The sequence below is a fragment of the Trichomycterus rosablanca genome, chromosome 4 (genome assembly GCF_030014385.1).
Source record: "Trichomycterus rosablanca isolate fTriRos1 chromosome 4, fTriRos1.hap1, whole genome shotgun sequence".
NCBI lineage: Eukaryota > Metazoa > Chordata > Actinopteri > Siluriformes > Trichomycteridae > Trichomycterus > Trichomycterus rosablanca.
The window spans coordinates 23,934,394-23,958,984 of NC_085991.1; the positions used below are offsets into that span (position 1 = coordinate 23,934,394).

The window sequence follows — 24,591 nt, forward strand, 5'->3', positions numbered from 1 at the left end:
CAGCTATAGCAACTGCCACCCTTCTAGCTCTCCGGAAAACGCTTCTCACAAGACTTTGAAGTATGTCTGTTGAAATTTGTGCTCATTTAGTAAAAAAAAGCATTCATATAGCTGGGCATTTATGTTGGTCAGGAAAGCCTCAACTGATGTTCCAGTTAATTTCAAAGCTGTCAGGACTCAGTGCAGACCACTGGAGTTTCTTTAAACCAAGCTTTTCTTCATGTCTTACCTGTAGAAATGTATCTTACAGTAAGATTAGACTAGTTCTTTATCTCTCAGACTATGAAAAAGATATTTGTATTTTGTTTTTTTTAGAACCACTACCTACCTGCAGGTGTGCTGGCTATTTCAAGCCTCATCTGTGTGTCAGTGCCCTGCCTTGAGTATGGAGTGACTTATGAAACACAGCAAGGTTGGTGTGTCCTTTGGGCGTGAGGGTGAGACTTTGAGTCTGTGCTGCTCTGTTATAATTTCCTTTTTATTACTGATTAATTACACCAGTAAGCAACTGTTGTGACTAAAACACATAAATTCAAAAATTAGAAAGGGGGTCCAAATTCTTTAGTCCTTATAGTGTAAGTCTGTGGAGTAAAGATGCAGTTTTTTTCATCTAGATTTTTCAATTCAAACTATTAAAACAAGGTTAAATAGGTTTAAAATTGTTTGTATATTGGCAAAATATCTAACGGCATAACTAGTTCCCTCACCCCATCAGTTGAAACGTTGTATTATAATGTCACAAGTTAACAAGATCTAAAAGATTCTGAGATAGCATAGTCCAAAACCAGAAATCCCAGTGTACGAGACAGTATAGATGGTATTACTTTCTATACTTCTGCATTCGTGTATCTTTCTACTGCCTTTTGTAAAATCTTTCCCTGGAATCCCATGCATTTTTAAAGAATGCAACAAATCATTTTTGGGTTGTGTGCCATCTGGAGTGTCTTAATAGCCCTAAAGCTTATTATGTTCCTTCTTGCCTGTTATGTTTTTTTTTCTTGGATTTGTTCACTTGCTTTAATTAACAGCAAGAAATGCAAGAACTTACTGTAACAGGCTGGCCTGCCCTGCTGTGTTGCCAAATTTGGCTGGCAGAGGGGGGTAAACAGTCACAGTGTGACTAACAGTGTGAATCACCTGTGATTCTTAAGCATTGATGTGCTCCAAGTGGGAGGTTTTCTATTTATGTTGTGGCTTTTCCTGTCCTCTCTGTTAATGCATTCTGTAACAGGAAGGGACATGACTCGCTAGAGAGAGAGCGAGGCGAATCCTTAAACACCTAGTAGAAAAGAAATTGGAATCCAGATTTTTAATTAAAGGTAGAATAATACTGTGGCTAAAAAAACATGAAATAAATAGGGGGAAATTCTAATAATAAAGCACCCAATTATAGAATAGAATGCCTTTATTTGTCATTTATACATATACAGGTGTACAGTACAACGAAATTCTTTCTTTGCATATCCCAGCTTGTTTGGAAGCTGGGGTCAGAGCGCAGTGTCAGCCAGTGTCAGCCAGTGTCAGCCCTGGAGCAGAGAGGGTTAAGGACCTTGCTCAAGGGTTCAACAGTGGCTGCATGGCAGAGCTAGGATTCAAACTCTCAACCTTTCAGTTGATAGCCCAAAGCTCTACCCACTAGGCTACCACTGTCCCAATTAATAAATACAAAGCAACAAAGATATAATGGAAACAAAATACTATGTCCGTAACCCACTACAGAGAAAAATAGACAATAAAGAGGGATAGTGCAGATTGAAAGGTTCACAGAAAGAATAATTAGGAACATTTCTGTGCTGCCTGGTGCTAGCCCCTAACAGCGGTGAACCCCAACCTCACTCCTAATCAGAAATCTGGAGTGCATCAGCTCTCACAAGTCACAGGTGAACTGAATTTATTTATTATTAATTTATTAATTAGGCCACACACCAAGGCACAGAAGTTTAACTGCTCTCTGAAAAACTGGTTGTGCCACCTGCAGGACAACTGAATGCTTTAGATAACAGAAGATCAGTCTTTCACACAGCTGTGGTTGTCCTGGCCCACTTTTCTTTGCAAATTTGTTGTTCTGTATGCAGTTTCATAGTGACAAATTATTTGCTTGTGATTCTCCTCATACTTTTGATTTATTTTATATTCCAGCTCTCATTTTTTATTCTACTCACTCTCTCTCTTTGCTAAATTTTTTGACAGCAGAACTGACAGTTTCTCACTTTCTGCAGTTATAGGTGGAATCATTATTTTAGGTGATATATGAGACAAGCTTTTTTTAACATTCCACATGGCACAGTAATGCAGTCAGATTTAAGTGGTCATGTGTTGACAAATGATTGAAAGGCACCTGTTGAGTTAATATGTTAATATACATCCATTTTTGCATGTCGAATCTGCAGCACAGGCCTGGATTTGCAGAGTTCCTGTTCTACAGTGCATTATATCATTAAAAAACTTGTAAAATGTGGAGAAATTTCAGTGTGAAATGGGCAAAGGCACAAGCCTAATGCGTAGTTCACACTACACTATTTTTGCCCTGATTTTCACTCGCCAGCTGGTCGAGCTCGGCGATCAAAACTTGGCTCTCGATCGTTATGTGTGAACTGCTCAACGACTCGATCTGACACAAACAACTTTAATCGCTCGCTTATTGTTGACGTGCATTTTTGGACGTAGTATAGTTAAACCACTCGTCCCTTCTCGCATGTGTTTTCGTGACAAAACGTGGTTTGGGAGACCAGACAGAATCTGTGTTTCCTCCTGATGGTAAATCGTGTAGTATGAAACCCCCGACTGAAAACACTCAGGACTGCAAGAGATCCAGTTGTGTAGTGTGAACTGTACAGCGATCTGAACAACTTGAAAGGCGTGTAGTGTGAACTTGGCATAAGCTGAACACCCGTGATCTCCGATAACTCAGACGGCACTGCATCAAAAATCATTCATCAACAGCTGATATAACCACAAATACCACAAAAACCTTTATCAAGCACTACAATACAGAGTTACTTTCACAAATGACACTTAAATCTGTACTGTCCCTTTTGTGTACTGTGTCCACAAGTGGCATTAGATAAAAGGACCATACAGACTGTTATTAGCAACAAGTCCAAAAGCCAGGGTCTGTCATGGTATGGGGCTGTGTCAGTGCCCTTGGCAAAGGTAATTTACACTTCTTTGAAGGCAACATTTATGAAGAAACATACATTGAGATTTTAAAGCAACATCTGCTGCCTTCAAGACGACATCTTTTCCAGGGACGTCCATGCATTTTTCTACAAGACAATGCAAAACCACATGCTGCACACATTACAAAGGCATGGATACAGAGGAAGAAGGTACAGGTACTAGACTGGCCTGCCAGATAATGTTGAAATTTGAAATTACTGTTGTACTCCTTACTGTTGCACTCCTTTGCTGGAATAATGGGACAAAATTACACCTGAAACACTAAATCGATTGGTATCCTCAGTGCCAAAAAAATTTTCATTTTCCATATTTGTTCCATGTTTCTGATTTGGATTTGTATACGTACATCCAAAACTCTTACAGAATATCATAGATATTCTAAACTTTTACAGAAGATTGATGCTAAAACATTTTACCTATAGAAAAAGACATATTCTTTTTAATCAACCACAGTATGGTGATCTGATGAAGAACTGAGAGTAAAATGAAAAAGAAAAAAAGAAAAAAAAAAAAAACAGTATGACCTAAAATAGCAAAAAATTACAATAATTCTTTTTGTATACTAAATCTAACCAAAGAGTGTATACCAATCAGCCATAACATTAAAACCACCTCCTTGTTTATACACTCAATGTCCATTTTATCAGCTCCACTTACCATATATAGAAGCACCATCAGCATTGCTGTGTCTTATCCACTCATACCAGCACAACACACACTAACACACCACCACCATGTCAGTGTCACTGCAGTGCTGAGAATGATCCACCACCCAAATAATACCTACTCTGTTGTGGTCCTGTGGAGGTCCTGACCATTGAAGAACAGGGTGAAAGCAGGCTTAAAAAGCATCCAGAGAAACAGATAGACTACAGTCAGTAATTGTAGAACTACAAAGTGCTTCTATATGCTAAGTGGAGCTGATAAAATAGACAGTGAGTGTAGAAACAAGGAGGTGGTCAAAATGTTATGGTTGATCGGTGTATATGTTATTCAAGGACTTTCGTATACATTTTGCGATCAGTGTAAATAAGGATAGTAATAAGAACAGAGTTTTTATTAGTCAAAAATATTTGGTTAACGGCTAGCAGTAAAAGGTTTCTAGTTCTAGTTCATTACAGGGCATCATGCAATTATTTACACCTAAGCATACTTTAGGTTAGCCATTGGAATGTTTTTGGAAAGTGAAACTGAAGTACCTCTGCAGTCAGAGAACGGCGTAAACTAAGAATCAGACTCAAGATTATACATTTACAGGTTTACTAATTGCCATAAATTACCCCTATACCACGGTCAGGAATTTTTTATTGGGTATCTTTAGAAATGGTGCTAGTGCCACCTGGTGTTACTTATTAGAAACATGCAAAACAAAGCACCTCACTCGTGATTAATAATTCATCACAGTCTCTGACTCAGCTTTTCTTTATGAATATCCACGCTTTGTTAAATAGACAAGTTAAATGCTTTCATTAACACAGTTTATTATTATATGCCTACACAGATAATTGTTTAGATAACTGGATTACGTTCAAGGCCGTAATCAAAATAGATTGTGGCATTGACAAAGACAAGGCCGAGACTGTATGAAATGTTTTGCTCATTTTATTACGAAAAAAAATTGCTCTTGATGTGGGTGTGCCAAAGCAGAGGTCTATTTTTGACTGACATGAGCGAAAGAAAGGAAATGAGCGTAACCACAATCACTACAATACATCAGGATGGTGACGCAACATGCACACATTACAAAAGGGTATTAATCATTATATAGCATCACACAGATACACTGTTCAGCCATTACATTAAAACCACCTCCTTGTTTCTACACTCACTGTCCATTTGATCAGCTCCACTTACCATATACAGTAGAAGCACTTTGTAGTTCTACAGCTACTGACTGTAGTTCTCTAGTTTCTCTGCATGCTTTGTTAGCCCCCTTTCATGCTGTTCTTCAATGGTCAGGACTCTCCCAGGACCACTACAGAGTAGGTATTATTTGGGTGGTGGGTCGTTCTCAGCACTGCAGTGACACTGACATGGTGGTGGTGTGTTAGTGTGTGTTGTGCTGGTATAAGTAGTATAAATAGCTCAGACACAGCAATGCTGCTGGAGTTTTTAAACACCTCACTGTCACTGCTGGACTGAGAATAGTCCACCAACCTAAAATATCCAGCCAACAGCGCCCTGTGGGCAGTGTCCTGTGACCACTGATGAAGGTCTAGAAGAAGACCAACTCAAACAGTAGCAATAGATGAGTGATCGTCTCTGACTTTACAAGGTGGACCAACTAGGTAGGAGTGTCTAATAGAGTGGACAGTGAGTGGACACGGCATTTTAAAACTCCAGCAGCGCTGCTGTGTCTGATCCACTCATACCAGCACAACACACACTAACACACCACCACCATGTCAGTGTCACTGCAGTGCTGAGAATGATCCACCACCTAAATAATACCTACTCTGTGGTGGTCCTGTGGGGGTCCTGACCATTGAAGAACAGGGTGAAAGCAAGCTAAAAAGGTATGCAGAGAAACAGATGAACTACAGTCAGTAATTGTAGAACTACAAAGTGCTTCTTTATGGTAAGTGGAGCTGATAAAATGGACAGTGAGTGTAGAAACAAGGAGGTGGTTTTAATGTTATGGCTGATCGGTGTACATACCTAAAGTATGGCGTGAAGCATCCTGGAAGAGCCAGGATAACCTCTACTAACCCCAGTGAGTTAGCAATGCTCTTCACATAAAACACTCTTTAAGGGCCAACCGTCCCTGTGGTCCACCTACTGCTCAGACGTTTCAGATGCTTCAGCAGTCAGTTCCAGGTCAGGCTTTCCCAACTTGGGCCGGTATATTGTGGTGTACCACTACCATCTTGTGCCACACTTACACCCGATACCCCACCTTGGAAAGCCACTCTACCACTTTACAGAGTCTCTCCCAAGCCTTCTGGAGCTTTGGGTTAAGTCCCTTTTGCCGCTGTGGGTTTCACAGCCAAACCTTACCTTACGTTGTAGACTCCTGGCACATGCTGGCCCTATGTTGTTGCTGCTGGCACTGTGTCAATCCTGTCACATAAAGCACAAACATAGTCCGCATGACAGTCCAGCGGTTCTCCGAAGCCCGGTGGGAAACCAAACACCAAGTCTATAGGAATACAGAGCTCACAAGCAAACATAAACATTGACCGTGTCTGTTGATAGACTCTGGAATAGCGGAGCAGCAGGTGAGCAAAACTAGCAGCAGGTCCCAGTTCTGCTGGTGCCTCTTGGTGAACCAGCTGGTCATTGTCTATTAGAGCTGGCCATTAAAGCTTTTAACCAGGCCGTTGCTTTACGAGTGGAGTGGTGTGGTGCATGCACAGCTTACTCATGAGCTGGGACTCAGAGTTTACCCCTGATCACTGTGCAGCTCCTCCGGGATTCCAAACCAGCAGAAAAAGTTGCTGAGCAGACAATCTACACTGTTCTGGGTACACTTTGTTTGTAAACCATCTACGCTTCAGGATACTTGGTAAAATAGTCCATAATGACTAATAAATAGCTTTTCCATCTTTCCATTTCTTGAAGAGGCCCAAGGATGTCTAGACCACTGTCTCCATGACTACACCTATCTTACTGGAGTAACTGGAGTGGAACATGGGACTTCTCACTGGGGCACTTCGTCATGGTGCAGGTGTTGCAGCTTGACATTGTTGTGGTACCTGAGCCAGTAGAAATACAGGCAAAAGAGTTATGGCCACCCCGAAATGGCTCACACACTCAGGACAATGTATAGGGTGCAGCGCTCTGCTTCTCAGGCTCTGAGGCATCAACAGCTGCCCAACTTCTGCGCCTGGGACTGGACTTGCCCAGCAAGAGTACCTGTTCCACTTGGCAGTCATGCTGGGGCCAGTACTCTTTACAGTCATGGTTGCGCTTAAGAGCACATCAGCAATACTATATTGGATGTCAAACTGGTCCTCTTGCAGGGTAGCCAGCCAGTGTGCAACCTGCTCTTTGGCTCCTGGGAGCGCAGCAGCCATGTCAGCAATGTGTGACTTCAATGTAAATGGTATTCCATACAAGTGGGTCTTAAATTGTTTCCATCATGCCACAACTGCCAATAATTTCCACCTGGTGATGAAGTAATTTCTCTCCATTTTGGAGAGCCAGCTAAAGCAAGCAATAACTCACTCCACTTCGACAGCACAGCACCAATTCCCCAGTTGCTGGCGTCAGTGCTGACAATGAAAATGGCCATCATGCCGCTGAAGTGATGGGGCAGTGATGAGGGTCAAGTGGAGATGCTGGAATGTTTCCTTCTTCTACCATGATCAAGGAAGCGCATTTCACTGTAAGTGCAGGGCAGCAATTTCTGCAAACCCCTTTACAAACCAACGGTAATATGACATGGGTAGGCACAGGCCAGTGTTGTATAGCATCCACCTTCACTAGATCTGTGCCCACTACTCCTCTGCTCATGATATGTCCTAGGAATGGGACCTTGCACTGCAACAAGTTGCACTTTTTGGGATTCAGCTTGAGACAGACAGAGCAGTTGGCGCTGAATACTTGCTGCAATGTGCTCAGGGCTTTGTCAAAGCCATGCCTGTGTACCAGCAGGTCATCCAGGTACACAATGCACCAGTTCTGAGGGAAGCTCACAAATAGGCTGAGGCAGTGAGCAGCATGTTACCAGCATCTGTACACGCTTGCCCTCCTCAACCGTGCATACCGGCCACAGACCCTTTTGCTGGCATGTAGGAGTCACCACTGCACTGTTGTTGCCTAAATCTGGCCAAAGTGCAGCCGCAATTCCATCTTCAGGGCATTGAGACTTCTGTGATCTGCAGCACAGGGAGCGCCTTACCATCTAGCTCCAGGCCGAGTTGCATGCGTCAGCCGCAGTGCCACATTACCAGCTAAAGCTGCGCCTCATAGGACTTGAGAGTATGTTAAAAAACTCACATCAAATCTCATTAAAGTGTCAATCATTGTAGCGATGCATGTGTAACATAGCAGATGGTAGGTATTTTCATTTGTTGCATGTTCATATAGTATCCTTTATATTATAGTTGTACTTGCTTATTAAAAATAGCAATATAAGTGTTGCTAGATTTAAGTTGTATTTTTACTGCAGTCAGCTTTCATTCACAGTCAGTCATTATGAGCAAAAAAAGGTTGCAGTGACATTCACCAGTTCATTACAGCCTCAGAAAAAAGTAAGTTGAGAACGATAGGAAAGTATTTGACAGATAATAAAAATATACAGTAGTGAGTCAGTGTTTCTTGATATAGTAACTGCCAGTCAGATCAGATATACCTGAACATCATGGTAAGAAATACCATAACAATACACTATTAGCCATAATTGTAAATTGTAAAATAAATAAATAGTAATTTCATATCACGGTTAGTGAATTTTCAAATATTTTAGAATGGTTGCTTTGCTTCCTCTGGCACTGGAAACCTGCAGTGTGTGGAGGGCAAGATATCATGTGTATTCCTTCAAGATTTACACTGTACACTTAAGAAAAGGAGCTAAATCTTTGTAGATGATGCATCTTTTGATGGTTGGTTTCCAAAAATGCTAAAGCCATGAGTAAAACAGTTTAACAGTTAAAACAGTTTATTTTCATATTTTCCCAAGGCATACAGAAATCCATCATGTCCATCATGAACAACTGCAGGAAGACACACTAATACATTTTACACTTCTACACCTAGGAGCAATTTATGGAAGGCAACCCACCTACATGCATATTTTTGGAAAGTGTGGGGAAGTTAGTAAGAAACCCAAACTGACACAGTAAGAAAAAAACCCTACTGTTGTTAAACAGTATTGCAAAGTCCCTACAGTATCATGCGGTTATGAACGCCGCCCCCCGTCACGCATGTTTTGGGTAAAGCCATCAGATGCGTGCACGTCCAAGACAGAGCCTCAAACGCGCATGCGCACTTTTATAAAAGCGCAGGCTGGAGCTCAGCTCAGAGAAGATAATAATGATGGGCGTGTGAGTAGCGCACCGCGATTTATCCACACCGGGTACCGATAGTAATGCGGTAAGTAATCTTTGTCAAATTAACGTATTTTCTATACATTTAACAATGTGTTTAACGTGTGAAATTGTTTGGTGAGGTAACGCGCTCGCGCTTAAACAGATTCCTCAGGCTGCGCGCGGGGGGATGCGCTCGTGAGAAGCACCCATAATTAAAAGCACGTTTATATAAAACTATAATGTTTATTTAGGTTTATTTTTCTGCATTAGACTGGCAGAAAACCTCAAAATTAAAGTGAAAATGCAATGTGGTCTTTATTTTAACACTCTTCAAAGACTCAGCTTTTTATTGAAAGGTTTATGTAATGCTGTAACAGGTTTATGGCCTGTGGAACCTATTATATGAATTAGAATATTAGAATATTACAGTATTTTCCTGTTCTAATATTGATTAAGGAACATTTTTATTTTACAAAAAATCAAGGCTTTGCTTCATCTGTCTTTGTAAAAGAAATTGCACACTGGGTGATAACATTGATTTAATACCCACTGTGCTGTGTTGTGGTGGTGAGCTCAGGTGCTGTGCTGTAATTGATCTCAATGGATTTTCGTTATTGCTAAATGCCTGCTGTGTATTCTGGCATGCTGGTCTTTTTCCGGGCTATTCCCAGTGGAAGGCAGCTTAAATGAATTATGAGTGTTACAGCTTTCAGTGGACCTGCACAAAATTAGGATTAAACTATGGTACATGCACACAGTGCATGTAGACGGTGTGCTCTATTATACTAACCCAAGTGAGACTTGACATTACAACCATATTACAAAGGTAATCACCTGTGTTGGCTTGTAAATTCATATTGTATTGTCCAGAACTGAGTGAACTTACAGCATTTTGTAACGTTTTTGTGATATCATGTCTGATATTGTGTTGCAGCACATGGGGTCGAAGCAGGTGGAGATAGGGAAATGTCCAGAACAGGACAATGGAAACGGCATCCAGACGAAAATCACACCTTCAGAAACTGAAAATGTCAACAAATATACACTTGGTTGGCTGAATGCACCTCCAAATGCTTGCTGCTTTTGCTGGTGTTGTTGTTGCAGCTGCTCCTGGTAAGAATCCATTTGTTGTTGTTGGATACAGTTTTCTGTGCATTTTGTGAAATGCATGATATCATAAGGTGGAATGGGTGGAGGGGACTAGGCGAGGATGCTAAATTTGCATGAATTATGTAGAAATCATTTGAATGTGTTTTCACATATAGCCTTAGATCAAGATGTTTATAAGGCCAGTAATTTAAACCAGTTGGAGGGATTCAAACCAGCTTTAAGATTTTGGGAAAGCGTGGTAACACAAACGGTAGTGTATAGGTACCACAAAGCACCAGGGTCCTGGGAATCCGGGCACAACCTGATCTCTTGTAAGTGTCTGTGTTGAGTTTAGAATGTTATCCCCGTGTCTTGTGGATTTCACTGGGTTCACTAGTCTCCTTGGACTTCCAGAAAACATCCAACATATACATTGACTGCGTTTAATTATCTGTAGTTGTGAGTGAGTAAATCTGTAAGTAGGTAATATACTGTCTGCCTGTCCAGGGTGTATATCTGCCTTACAGCTAGGGATTTTCGGTGGTGCTGGACCCACCACAACTGTAGTCAGGATGAAGGAGTGTTTCAGATGGTTCAATTTAATGCCAATAACAGTAGTATGTCTGACCAGATTGTGCCAGATTATAGGCTGCACATGTATATTGTGTTGTTGTGTGTTGCTGTTTGATAAGTGTTATAGAGAGTGAGTCAGAATTAGGTGCAGGTGGCTGGCTTCATTAAGCTTGAGGAAAACACTGTACTGTACATTAACAACATAATCCCAACAGAGCCATACACAAAGATCTGTATACACAGTGGAATACTGCATATACTAATAAAGTTGTACAGTGTACAAAAAAGGAACAAACATGTTGTTGCAAAATATCCATGTTTATAGTCTTACAGTACGCCCTTCTGAGGAGAACAAGAATCAAGAACAAATCCCTGAGAAGCAAAATGAGTCTGCTGTAAAGGAACCGTAAGTACAATATTTGTACTCATTACACATTCCGTGGTTTTGTGAAAACTTTGAATCTAATTCTTCTAATGTGCTAGCCCACCACCACTGTGCTATTGACCGACCAGGTGCCTACACACAATTGTAGGCGTTGGCAGGGATGCTCAAAAGGGAAAAATGCTTCTCCTGCTGGTTCTGATTGACTTGATTTAATGACAGAGATCTAAGCTAGGTTTAATTTTGATGTAACTAAGCATGTTAGCTGTAACTTTACAGTTTTGCTATTGCTAACATAAAATTTTGCCTGTGTAATTTATTTGCAATGTACATTTGCGATGCAAACCTTTAATCAAATTATATTGAGCTGAATCTTTTAAATCACATGCAGAACTTGTAAGTGTCACTTACATTTAATTTTGAGAATGGTTATTGTAGTGTTTTCTCTGCCTGTACAGACCTGGTGTCACTCTAGAAGAGGCATGTTCATGGGCACAGTCATTCGAGCACATGATTAAAAGTCCTCATGGTCGTGAACAGTTCCTACAGTTTCTAAAAAGCGAGTTCAGTGAGGAGAATATGCTGTTTTGGCTGGAGTGTGAGAACCTGAAGAAAGAGACCAACAGAACTGTGGTGGAACAGACTGTTAAGCAAATATATGAGGACTATGTCTCTGTGCTGTCACCTAGAGAGGTACATGTACACCAGCTCATAGACCTAGACCCCTTCTACACACACACACACACACACACACACATGCACAAAGTCCTGTAAAATGTTGTGGAAAGAACAATTACTCATATGTTTGTGCCACCTTCTATGAGGTGAATGCAAAATATTTTTGCTAGATAATCAGTAAAACTACAAAGCTCATATGTTTAATGTCTAATAAATCTACATACAACTCACTCACTCACTCACTTTCTTAACCGCTTATCCAATTGGGGGGGGGGGGGATCCCAGCTTTTCAATGGGTGCAAGGCACACAGTAACACCCTTTCTTAACCGCTTATCCAATTAGGGTCACAGGGGGGTTACTGGAACCTATCCCAGCTTTTCAACGGGCGCAAGGCACACAGTAACACCCTGCACAGGGCGTCATTCCATCGCAGGGCAGACACACACACACACCCATTCACTCCCTCACTCACTTTCTTAACCTCTTATCCAATTAGGGTCGCGGGGGGGTGCTGGAGCTTTTCAATGGGGGCAAGGCACACAGTAACACCCTGGACGGGGTGCCAGTCCATTGCAGGGCAGACACACACACACACACACACACATACATACACCCATTCACCTATAGGACAATTTAGTGCCTCCAATTAAGCTGACTGCATGTTTTTGGACTGTGGGGTGAAACTGGAGCTCCCAGAGAAAACCCACGCAGACACGGGGAGAACATGCAAACTTCGCACAGAACCCAGGACCTTTAGCCAGGAATTTATAAGAACTAATTTGTCCCTGCTGATGTGCAGTCATGCATTGTGGACATTTTCTGGCTCATGTATACAGAATGATGGCCTCCTTACAGAATGCTTAGCTGCCCAATAACATTACATAAAATGGTGTTTAAAAAAATGTCAGATAAGGGTTTCACATGTGATAAAAATGTAATTTTACAGTTATTACAAAGTTTTAACTTTGTCTAGCCTAGCATTAAAACAATCTGCAATGAGGTGGAACAATCTAAAGAAGGATAGTGAATAAGGGTTTGTTGTCAGTAATAATGGACAGTAGAAAAAAGCCATAAAGAACTGTGGAAGAGCTTTATTTAGACTCCCACAGCTAGGGCAATTTTAGTAGCTCAAATTAGCCTGAAAGCATGTCTTAGGACTTGTGGGAGGAAACCAGATTACCCCTCTTGCTGTGAGACGACAGTGCTACCCACTGCGCCACCATGCCTCTATGGTATGTGAGATGCTTACCACAAAAGACATTGTTTGGCTGAGTAATATTTTACAAAAAAGGGTTTTATTATGGATGTATTAAGGGTTTTAGTATGTAGTCAAAACAAGCCATACAAATCAGTTAAAGCCATGCATAAAAGTGGAATTTCCAAAGGAATTGTGGGTCCCAAGGCAATATATTGCTGGATTTAGGTGGATTGTGTGCAGTTGGCCAGTGTTGGTTGTAATGATATGTGGGAAAAATCACTTGCAATTACTTTTTAATTGCAATAAAAAAATGTCGTTGTTGGCCTCCAATTAACTTAGATTCACTCACAGGCAGTCAGTGTGTACTTGCTAGCACATGCATTATATTCTTCCAATGTGTTTTAAACCAGTAGGATTGGACCAAATGCAGTACAGTTAACTTGCAAGAGATTGCACTCTGCATCCAGTAAAGGGCAGGAATAAGGATAAATACAGCATACATAAAGCTGTAATAATGTGTGGACCATTCAGCCACTGGTTTTTAAAATAAGTTTAAGACAGTTCATTAATATCCATGCCATGCTACCTTTAGGTCCATCCATTTTGCTAAGTCTAATATTGCACTTAAACCCAACAAGTTCTTGTAAAAAAGTATTGTGGCATTAAGATGCTGCAGCTACTTATTTAGCTATATCACGTTCTATATCACATTTAGTAATTGTATTGAAAAGTGTCTCATGCAGTGTCAGAAACATTTGTAGTCGTAAGCTTTCCTGACTTAGATACATTAGGCTTATAGTTTTAGTGCAAAATTAAAATGTTTGGACACCATACATCCTGGTTAACAGACTACATTTGGAAAAAGGTGAAACATGTTTTTACTAACACCCAAAATATCACTTTAAATGATAATACAAATGTTATAAAAATAACAAATATGTTTGTTTTTTGTTGCACGTCCTGTCTTTTTGTGTTTAATTAGGTAAGTCTGGACTCACGTGCACGGGATGTGATTAGCAAGAACATGATGGAACCGTCTTCACAAACCTTCGAAGAGGCACAGATGCAGATATACACACTCATGCAGCGAGATTCCTATCCTCGATACATGAGCTCCAGCCTGTATGCAGACCTTCTCACTAGCTTGGAGACAGCTAAAACACCCACAGAGTCTTAACAGGCACATATTGGCTTCCACACACACACACACACACACAATCTATAATCCAGTTTCACACACAGATACCTCTGCATCGAGCCAAACAGCTAGTTTTTACCACGGCGCCTTGACTTATCGAAAATGTACTGTTATCAGGTTCTTGGTTATTCTAATTTTTTTCTCAAAATTAGTGTTTTTTAAGATGTATTGCTGGCTGTACACAAAGCAGATGGTATGCTAGATGATAGTGTAAAATTTGCTGTGTGCACTGAAACAGTAAGAAGGAATAACATTGAAATCTAGATAATTACACAAGAAAGCTCCCCTTACCTTAAAAACTGATTTTTGTTAATAAACCAGTTATAAACTACTGTGTAGGATTTACAGACAGATTATTTTACTACAGCTGTACAATCACACCCTATAGACTTATTTGTCCAACGCCTACTACTTTAACCCAAAAGAAAAAAATAAACTGGAAAAAAATATATTAATATTATGATGACTAATGGCAGCATTGAGAATTACAAGGAATATATATTGGCTTTGCGTCTGGGTGATGCAGCAGTCTACTGCTCCAACCCACTACCGCTGAGATCTGTGTTTAAATCACAGTGGTGCTATTGGCCATCCAGGCAACTACACATACATGATTGGCTATGTTTGTGGTGGGGGGATGGCTGAAGTCATGTGATGGATTGGCATCCTGTCCAGGGTATTCCTGCATTGAGCCCAATTTTCCAAAGTGAACCAGATCCACCACGACCCCAACCAGAATGAAGTGGTTAATAAAAATGAATTAAATATATTAGCTCCACACTAAGTACCATCTTGTTCCCCCGGTTGATGGCCAAGGATGGCTTGATGCAGTCACATGCCCTCTCTGACAAGTTGCAAGGTGAAAAGGCTGCTGAATCTTTTCACCTGCTATTGGTGGAGACTTACAGTGAACCATCCCACTGCATAGTGCCAGCAAAATCTGTTCCAACTCTCTCCCTCAGGCACAGGAATATTTTAAAAAGACAGATTTGTAAAATTAAAGATTTTTTGTTTAGCAGGCACATATCTCTTTTTCTCTGTTTCTTCAACTTTCCATCTGACTTCTTCACTGTTCTTCCTAAACAATATAATAATTGTAATTTTAATATAACAATAGTTTTAATAGTACATTAACTATAATTGTTAAAACATTTTAGGTGCCAAATTGGACAAAAGATGATTAACAATAGAGAATGAAGAGTAACATAAAGTGAATGAGGGGATTATTAATAGGCTTAGGTCATGGGGAATCAACTGATTCATTACAAAAAAGCTGAAAAAAGCTTAATTTATTGTAACAGCAACAATGTTTGTTTTATCACTTTACCTAGCAAATATAGTTACTGATAATATTATATGATATTCTATCATAATGGCCTATAATACTGGCCCCCCTTTTCTAAGATTCACAGTTAGGAGAGAAAAAACAATGTGAGAAGACGATCAAATGGATAAAACAAGCAGCCCTTTCTGTTGGCCAAAATAATAATAATAAAAAAAACGCTTCCGCGGTTGAGTTTGAAAACACAGCAAAACATCAGGGACATTTCTGGTAAAAGCACAAAACTGTAGTGCATAACCGATTTACAACACTCAATAAAACTGCAACAAAGTGCAAATATCTGTGGTGTGCTCTCCTGTAACATGACTTATAGGTGGTATCAGTCTGAATCAAGGGTGGTACTTTGCCTAAGATGTTTGAGAACCATTGCACTAGTGTTCTGCTTTGATCCTAGGATTTCACAAATGACAAAATGACTATGTCTGCATGACATAATAACTGCGCCAGTTGAAAGGGCATTGAAATGACAAATGCGTACTTGTGCATTTCCACACATACAGCCACTCTAGATTTAAATACGATATATAACTGTTTTAATGCAAACTACAATCCAGGTGATTTCAATTATATCACAACAAAGGAGGTAATGACTTAAACTGATCTTCAACTCTAATAAACTTATACTTACAAATGCATACACACACATTAGAACAACTACAATAGTATGTGGACCAATAAAACTAAGGTTTGTGATATTATATTTATTACTAAGTGCATGTTTTAAAGTTCAGATAATTTATTTGATATATTTGCTTGTGTATACTGGGATAAACTGTACAGAGAGATATCAATAATAAAGCACAAATTATTTGACAATGAGTCTGTGTCCTGGTGTTTCAGTGATCCAGATTTTTCCTTTACATAACAATGTTCATATTCTAAATACTGTATTGTAATTATAAATACCTGATTTAAAATGTGCATTACTGATTTAATTATATCAATAAAAAACAACTTTAACTGACCATTATCTGGATGGTACAGTGAGACAGCAGATATGTCTGTGGGTGGGTTGGTCAAATGCAGTGACAGAATTAATCATAGTATTCTGTATTATTTTGTGCAATGTTCATGCTCTGTTGTACTGTACTGTAATGCAAAAATAAATGTTTGGTTGTACAACCCTAAATCAAAAGAAGACAGTATGGAAAATGCAAATTTAAACAATGCAGAGTTTCTTTCACTCACATTGACTTTTATTTCATTGCAGACAGGATGAACCTGAGATATTTCATGTTTTGTCTGGTTATTAAACACTCATTCCTGCATTTCATGCCTGCAACACATTCCAGAAAAATGATTTTCCACTTTGCAGTGTTGCACTTCCCTCTCACAACACTTAAAAGACGTTTTGGCATTGAGGATAGCAGTGTTTCTGGTGTTATTTTGTCCCATTCTTCCTGCAAACACGTTTTAGGGTAAGCAAGAAGTGTTGTTGTTTCAAAATTCTCAACTTATCCTCTATTGGCGACAGATCTCATAAAAGTGCCCTCTTCTTCTACAGCTATGTCTTTGTGATTTGGACAGCATGTGGTTTTGCAACGTTTTAGAAAAATGTGTGGACTGCTCTAAAAAAGATGTTGCCTTAAAGGCATCATATGTTGCTTTGAAATCTCAACATATTTTTCTGCATTAATGCTGCCAACAAAGAATATTACCAACACCAAATCATAATTAATATTTGTTTGAAATCACATAATTTATTTTTAATATATATTTTTTACCATATTACTAGCCTTAAATTGCCCCCCATATTAATGTTTTTGGAATGTGCTGCAGGCCTGAAATGCAGGAAGGAATGTAAATTAACAAATGAAATATTGTTGATCAGATAATCATGACACATGAAATAACTTTGGCTCAAACTGCCTGCAGTGAGATGTGCTTGCTACGGCAGCACATACACTAAAATTGGAACGATACAGATTAGCATGGCCTGCAGTGAGATAAGTCAATGTAAAGAAACACTGTGAGGATTTTTTTTATTGCATTTTCCATACTGACCCAATTTTTTGCTATTTGGAATTGTACTTTCATTTGCCTAATTTAATAAAGGTTTTTTTTATTCATTTAGTTATTTGCTAACTTTATCTTAAATTGTGTATTTATATGATTATGAAAATCATCCTGCATGTAACTTTTAGCAGCCACAGTGTACAAAACAAGCAAGTATACTGTAATGTAATTTAAAATACATGCAAGTACACTGTAATTATACATTATCCAAAACAATAGAAATGTATTATACAGTATGTAAGTATATCTGTTATAAACACATATACGTAAGTATATTAAAATGTATGCTGCAATTTTTATACTGTACGTTAGACTACAATGATAGTATCGCAGTAATTTCACTGCTGTACTGGATACTGGAACGTATTTACATTGCCTAGTTAAAAACTGCCAGTCAGACATTCTTTGCCAATGGCAAGAAAAAAAAATCATTAAAAATACTAAAATGAAGTAAATCAGTACAGAATATCGTAATCTCAAATAATAAAGATAAATTGAATGTACTTTATTTGTGTACATCAGTTTCAGATTAATTCCATAGTAACAGTACCAGGGTTTTTATCTGGGTTTAAACCTTACCTGTTTGTTTGTGCATGTCAAGTCAAGTCAACTTTATTTATATAGCGCTTTTTACAATATACATTGTCTCAAAGCAACTTTACAAAATCCAGGACCAACAGATACAAAAACCCCTGTTGAGCAAGCCGAGGGCGACTGTGGCAAGGAAAAACTCCCTGAAAATTACAGGAAGAAACCTTGAGAGGAACCAGACTCAGCAGGGCCCATCCTTCTTGGGTGGCCTGGAGGATACTTTAAATAAATACACGATTTACACAAATCATACAAACACAGAATTAAATGATCTAAAAGTCATAACTGGTAATAAATAGATAAATAAACAATTAAATAATAATAGAGTTGTTATCCGCTCTAGTCTTCAATAAAGTCTGTAGTGATTTCTTGTCGTTGCAATTACTCCAGACCCGTCACATCTGACAGGAGCAGCATCGTTGTCCCGGCAGTCTCGACTTTAATCCTTAACCTCGGTGGGTAAAGAGGTTTCCATCAGAATGCCCTCGGGGTAAAACAACAGAGAATGTAGTTAATAATGTACAATGCTAGTTGACAAACAGTTTTACAGAGAGTTTTAGACTCCGGCAGCCCTAATTATTACAGCATAACTAAAAGGGAGAGCGAGCAGGTAACAAGGTCATGAAGGCTTTCACAGGACATCAGCGCCCATCTCCCCACCGTCATCAAACCTGAGTGATCGGACAAGAGAGGCAGGACGACAGCAACCCAACATCCCTGATCACCACAAGTTTCTATGACCAAGAACCCCCAAGCTCTGCGCCTTTGTCTATACTAATCAAAAGCCTGAGAAAATAAATATGTTTTCAGTCTAGACTTAAACATTGAGACTGTGTCCGAATCCCGAACAGAGGCAGGAAGATTATTCCAAAGTTGTGGAGCTTTGTAAGAAAACGCTCTTCCACCAGCCGTGATCTTTTTAATTCTAGGAACTATAAGTAACCCTGCATCTTGTGAACGAAGTGGACGTGCTGGGTTGTAGTAATTAATAAACTCACTCAGATACTGTGGAGCCAGACCATGTAGCGCTTTATAAGTTAGTAAAAGTATTTTGTAATCAATGCGAAATTTAACTGGCAGCCAGTGTAGAGATGATAGTCAAATTTTTTAGTTCTAGTTAGCACTCGAGCTGCTGCATTTTGAACTAACTGGAGTTTGTTTAAGGATCTACCAGAGCATCCTGTTAGAAGAGCATTACAATAATCTAACCGAGAAGTTATAAACGCATGGATCAGTTTTTCGGCGTCATTAACAGATAGTATATTTCTTATTTTAGAAATGTTACGCAAATGATAGAAAGCAACTCTAGTAATATTATTAACGTGTGTATCAAATGAGAGATCTGAATCTATTGTGACACCTAAGTTTTTTACATCTGGGCTGGGAGTAACAGAGAACGTGTTTAAGTTTAGCACCAGGTTAGACAACTTGTCTCTTGCAGCTTTAGAGCCAACAAGTAAAACCTCAGTTTTATCTGAATTAAGTAAAAGAAAATTACACGACATCCAGTTTTTTATGTCGTTGACACAATCTTCTATATTACTGATTGTGTCAGTATCATTTGGTTTGGCTGATATATACAGTCAAGTCAAGTCAAGTCAACTTTATTTATATAGCGCTTTTTACAATATACATTGTCTCAAAGCAACTTTACAAAATCCAGGACCAACAGATACAAAAACCCCTGTTGAGCAAGCCGAGGGCGACTGTGGCAAGGAAAAACTCCCTGAAAATTACAGGAAGAAACCTTGAGAGGAACCAGACTCAACAGGGCCCATCCTTCTTGGGTGGTCTGGAGGATACTTTAAATAAATACACGATTTACACAAATCATACAAACACAGAATTGAATGATCTAAAAGTCATACAGTGGTAATAAATAGATAAATAAACAATTAAATAATAATAGAGTTGTTATCCACTCTAGTCTTCAATAAAGTCTGTAGTGATTTCTTGTCGTTGCAATTACTCCAGACCCGTCACATCTGACAGGAGCAGCATCGTTGTCCCGGCAGTCTCGACTTTAATCCTTAACCTCGGCGGGTAAACAGGTTTCCATCAGAATGCCCTCGGGGTAAAACAACAGAGAATGTAGTTAATAATGTACAATGCTAGTTGACAAACAGTTTTACAGAGAGTTTTAGACTCCGGCAGCCCTAATTATTACAGCATAACTAAAAGGGAGAGCGAGCAGGTAACAAGGTCATGAAGGCTTTCACAGGACATCAGCGCCCACCTCTCCTACCCAAACCAGAGTGATTGGACAAGAGAGGCAGAACGACAGCGACCCAACATCCCTGATCACCACAAGTTTCTATGACCAAGAACCCCCAAGCTCTGCTCCTTTGTCTATATTAATCAAAAGCCTGAGAAAATAAATATGTTTTCAGTTTAGACTTAAACATTGAGACTGTGTCCGAATACCGAACAGAGGCAGGAAGATTATTCCAAAGTTGTGGAGCTTTGTAAGAAAATGCTCTTCCACCAGCTTTGGTCTTTTTAATTTTAGGAACTATAAGTAACCCTGCATCTTGTGAACGAAGTGGACGTGCTGGGTTGTAGTAATTAATAAGCTCACTCAGATACTGTGGAGCCAGACCATGTAGCGCTTTATAGGTTAGTAAAAGTATTTTGTAATCAATGCGGAATTTAACTGGCAGCCAGTGTAGAGATGATAGAACAGGAGTGATATGATCAAATTTTTTAGTTCTAGTTAGCACTCGAGCTGCTGCATTTTGAACTAACTGGAGTTTGTTTAAGGATCTACCAGAGCATCCAGTTAGAAGAGCATTACAATAATCTAACCGAGAAGTTATAAACGCATGGATCAGTTTTTCGGCGTCATTAACAGATAGTATATTTCTTATTTTAGAGATATTACGCAAATGATAGAAAGCAACTCTAGTAATATTATTAATGTGTGTATCAAAGGAGAGATCTGAATCTATTGTGACACCTAAGTTTTTTACATCTGGGCTGGGAGTAACAGAGAACGTGTTTAAGTTTAGCACCAGGTTAGACAACTTGTCTCTTGCAGCTTTAGAGCCAACAAGTAAAACCTCAGTTTTATCTGAATTAAGTAAAAGAAAATTACACGACATCCAGTTTTTTATGTCGTTTACACAATCTTCTATCTTACTGATTGTGTCAGTATCATTTGGTTTGGCTGATATATACAGCTGTGTGTCATCTGCATAGCAGTGAAAGTTTATGCCATGTTTATGAATAATTTCACCTAGTGGAAGCATATAGAGTGTAAATAATAGCGGTCCAAGTACCGACCCCTGTGGAACACCACACTTTACTTTTGTAGTTTCTGAGCATTTATTATTTACATAAACGAATTGAGAGCGGTCAGTCAAATATGATTGAAACCAAGAGAGTGCGAGTCCTTTAACACCTACTGTATTTTCTAGCCTCTCCAGTAAAATGTTATGATCGACCGTATCAAACGCTGCACTAAGATCTAATAGAACAAGAAAAGAGACACATCCATTATCAGTAGACATTAACAACTCGTTAACTACTCTAATTAATGCGGTTTCGGTACTATGGTTGGGTCTAAATCCTGATTGAAATTTTTCATGAATACAATTTTCATTCAAATAAGAACATAGCTGTTTGGAAACGACTTTTTCTAATATCTTTGAGACAAAAGGAAGGTTTGAAATTGGCCTATAATTAGATAAAACATGTGGATCAAGATTAGGTTTTTTAATCAGGGGTTTAATAACAGCACTTTTAAACAATTTAGGTACATACCCAAGGCTAAGGGATGCATTGATTAATGTAAGCAGGGGCTCTACAATAGCTGGGAGTAAATCTTTAAGTAAACGAGTTGGAACAGGATCGAGTATACACGATGATGACTTCGATGATTTAATCAACACAGTTAGTTCATTTTGGGAGATTGGATTAAAGGAATTTAGTTGGATTAACTCGTTACTATTATCACCAATGCTGCTCGGAGTGAGTCCATACTTAACATTGGCAAGTGACACACTCTGACTCTGAAGTCGTATTTTTTCTATCTTGTCATTAAAGAATTTTAAAAAATCATCACTGGTACAGTCAGGCGGTATATTAGATTCAGTTTCATTAACGTTTTTAGTTAATTTGGACACTGTCTCAAAAAGGAATCTAGGATTGTTTTTATTTTTCTCTATTAGGGATGAATAATATACAGATTTAGCTTTTATAAGTGCATGTTTATACTCAGTTAGAGCATCTTTCCAAGCAATCTTATACACCTCCAGTGTAGTGTGACGCCACTTGCGTTCTAATTTCCGTGCTGCTTGTTTAAGTGCGCATGTGTGGTCATTGTACCATGGAGCAAGTTTTTTCTCCCTAATCAGTTTAGTTTTGAGTGGGGCTACGTTATCTAAGGTTGTGCGCAGTACGGTTTCTAGGTTTTGAGTTGCCTGATCTAGTTCTGATATACAGCTGTGTGTCATCTGCATAGCAGTGAAAGTTTATGCCATGTTTATGAATAATTTCACCTAGTGGAAGCATATAGAGTGTAAATAATAGCGGTCCCAGTACCGACCCCTGTGGAACACCATACTTTACTTTTGTAGTTTCCGAGCATTTATTTACATAAACGAATTGAGAGCGGTCAGTCAAATATGATTTGAACCAAGAGACTGCGAGTCCTTTAACACCTACTGTATTTTCTAGCCTATCCAGTAAAATGTTATGATCGACCGTATCAAACGCTGCACTAAGATCTAATAGAACAAGAAAAGAGACACATCCATTATCAGAAGACATGCGGTTTCGGTTCTATGGTTGGGTCTAAATCCTGATTGAAATTTTTCATGAATACAATTTTCATTCAAATAAGAACATAGCTGTTTGGAAACTACTTTTTCTAATATATTTGAGACAAAAGGAAGATTTGAAATTGGCCTATAATTAGATAAAACATGTGGATCAAGATTAGGTTTTTTAATCAGGGGTTTAATAACAGCGCTTTTAAACAATTTAGGTACATATCCAAGGCTAAGGGATGCATTGATTAAAGCAGGGGCTCTACAATAGCTGGGAGTAAATCTTTAAGTAAACGAGTTGGAACAGGATCGAGTATACACGATGATGACTTTGATGATTTAATCAACACAGTTAGTTCATTTTGGGAGATTGGATTAAAGGAATTTAGTTGGATTAACTCGTTACTGTTATCATCACTGTTCTCACCAATGCTGCTCAGAGTGAGTCCATACTTAACATTGGCAGGTGACACACTCTGACTCTGAAGTCGTATTTTTTCTATCTTGTCATTAAATAATTTTAAAAAATCATCGCTGGTACAGTCGGGTGGTATATTAGATTCAGTTTCATTGGCGTTTTTAGTTAATTTGGACACTGTCTCAAAAAGGAATCTGGGATTGTTTTTATTTTTCTCTATTAGGCACGAATAATATAAAGATTTAGCTTTTATAAGTGCATGTTTATACTCAGTTAGAGCATCTTTCCAAGCAATCTTATACACTTCCAGTGTAGTGTGACGCCACTTGCGTCACACTACACGCTACGTTATCTAAGGTTGCGCGCAATACAGTCTCTAGGTTTTGAGTTGCCTGATCTAGTTCTTTAGGTTCCGAAGCATGTGTGCTTTTTTTGAGTAGTCTGGTTTCATCTCAGTAAGTACTGCTCTAAATTGCCCTTAGATGTCAGTTTAAGTTTGAATGGATGGGCCAGTGAGTAATGCCTAGCCTATATTTCTTATGTCTCATTAGACCAGGTGTCTTTTTACTCAAAATTGGCTTTCATCTTGCCAATTTGCCACAAAGTCCTGATTACCTGACAAGGCCCTTGCCCTGATCTGAGCTTTGCCACAATGTGATTGCCAAGATTCACAGGCAGTTCTTTGAACTTCTTGGCTTTGTTTTTTTTTCTAACATTGCCCAGGTGTGTACCTTTCCAAACTATGTCCCATCAGTTTAAATTGCTACAAGTACACAACCTGCAGTGCCTCAGCACCTTGTGAATATGAGATTTCAGTTTTTGTACAATTTTCCAAAATCCTCTCTTTAAAAAACACCCACTTTTTCATTATGGGTGATTAAGTGAGGTTTGATAAGTACAAATTTATTTACAAGTACAAGTGTATTTATTTAAAATCAAATCAACCACACAAAGTGGCAAGGGGTCTTAATACTTTACGAATCCACTGTATTATTATGGTGATTTGATTTACTGGGTAACCACTTCTAATAATATAAACTTAATTACTGACTATGACATGATTAAAATCACCAGAATGATTCAAATATGTTCATAATCATCATAAAAAAAAGCCCAGTAAGAGAAAGCACCTGTGCAGTGGTTTCTCCAAAATGTACTGTGTGATAGGGAAAAATCAAATCGGT

At 38.9% G+C, this 24,591-nt stretch overlaps 1 protein-coding gene across 2 annotated transcripts; it reads left to right on the forward strand.

Moving 5' to 3' along the window:
- Nucleotides 1-9,132: 9,132 nt before the first annotated feature.
- Nucleotides 9,133-14,552, forward strand: LOC134311475 (regulator of G-protein signaling 20). 2 transcript variants are annotated; one of them, XM_062993108.1, is made up of 5 exons: nt 9,133-9,216; nt 10,087-10,265; nt 11,140-11,220; nt 11,655-11,889; nt 14,056-14,552. In XM_062993108.1, the coding sequence occupies exons 2-5, from the start codon at nt 10,090-10,092 to the stop codon at nt 14,248-14,250; spliced, it is 687 nt and encodes a 228-aa protein (XP_062849178.1). In that variant the 5' UTR covers nt 9,133-9,216; nt 10,087-10,089; the 3' UTR covers nt 14,251-14,552. The 2 variants fall into 2 exon arrangements, with proteins under 2 accessions (XP_062849178.1, XP_062849177.1); XM_062993107.1 differs by lacking the exon at nt 9,133-9,216 and having other exon boundaries at nt 10,062-10,265.
- The last annotated feature ends 10,039 nt before the right edge of the window (nt 14,553-24,591 follow it).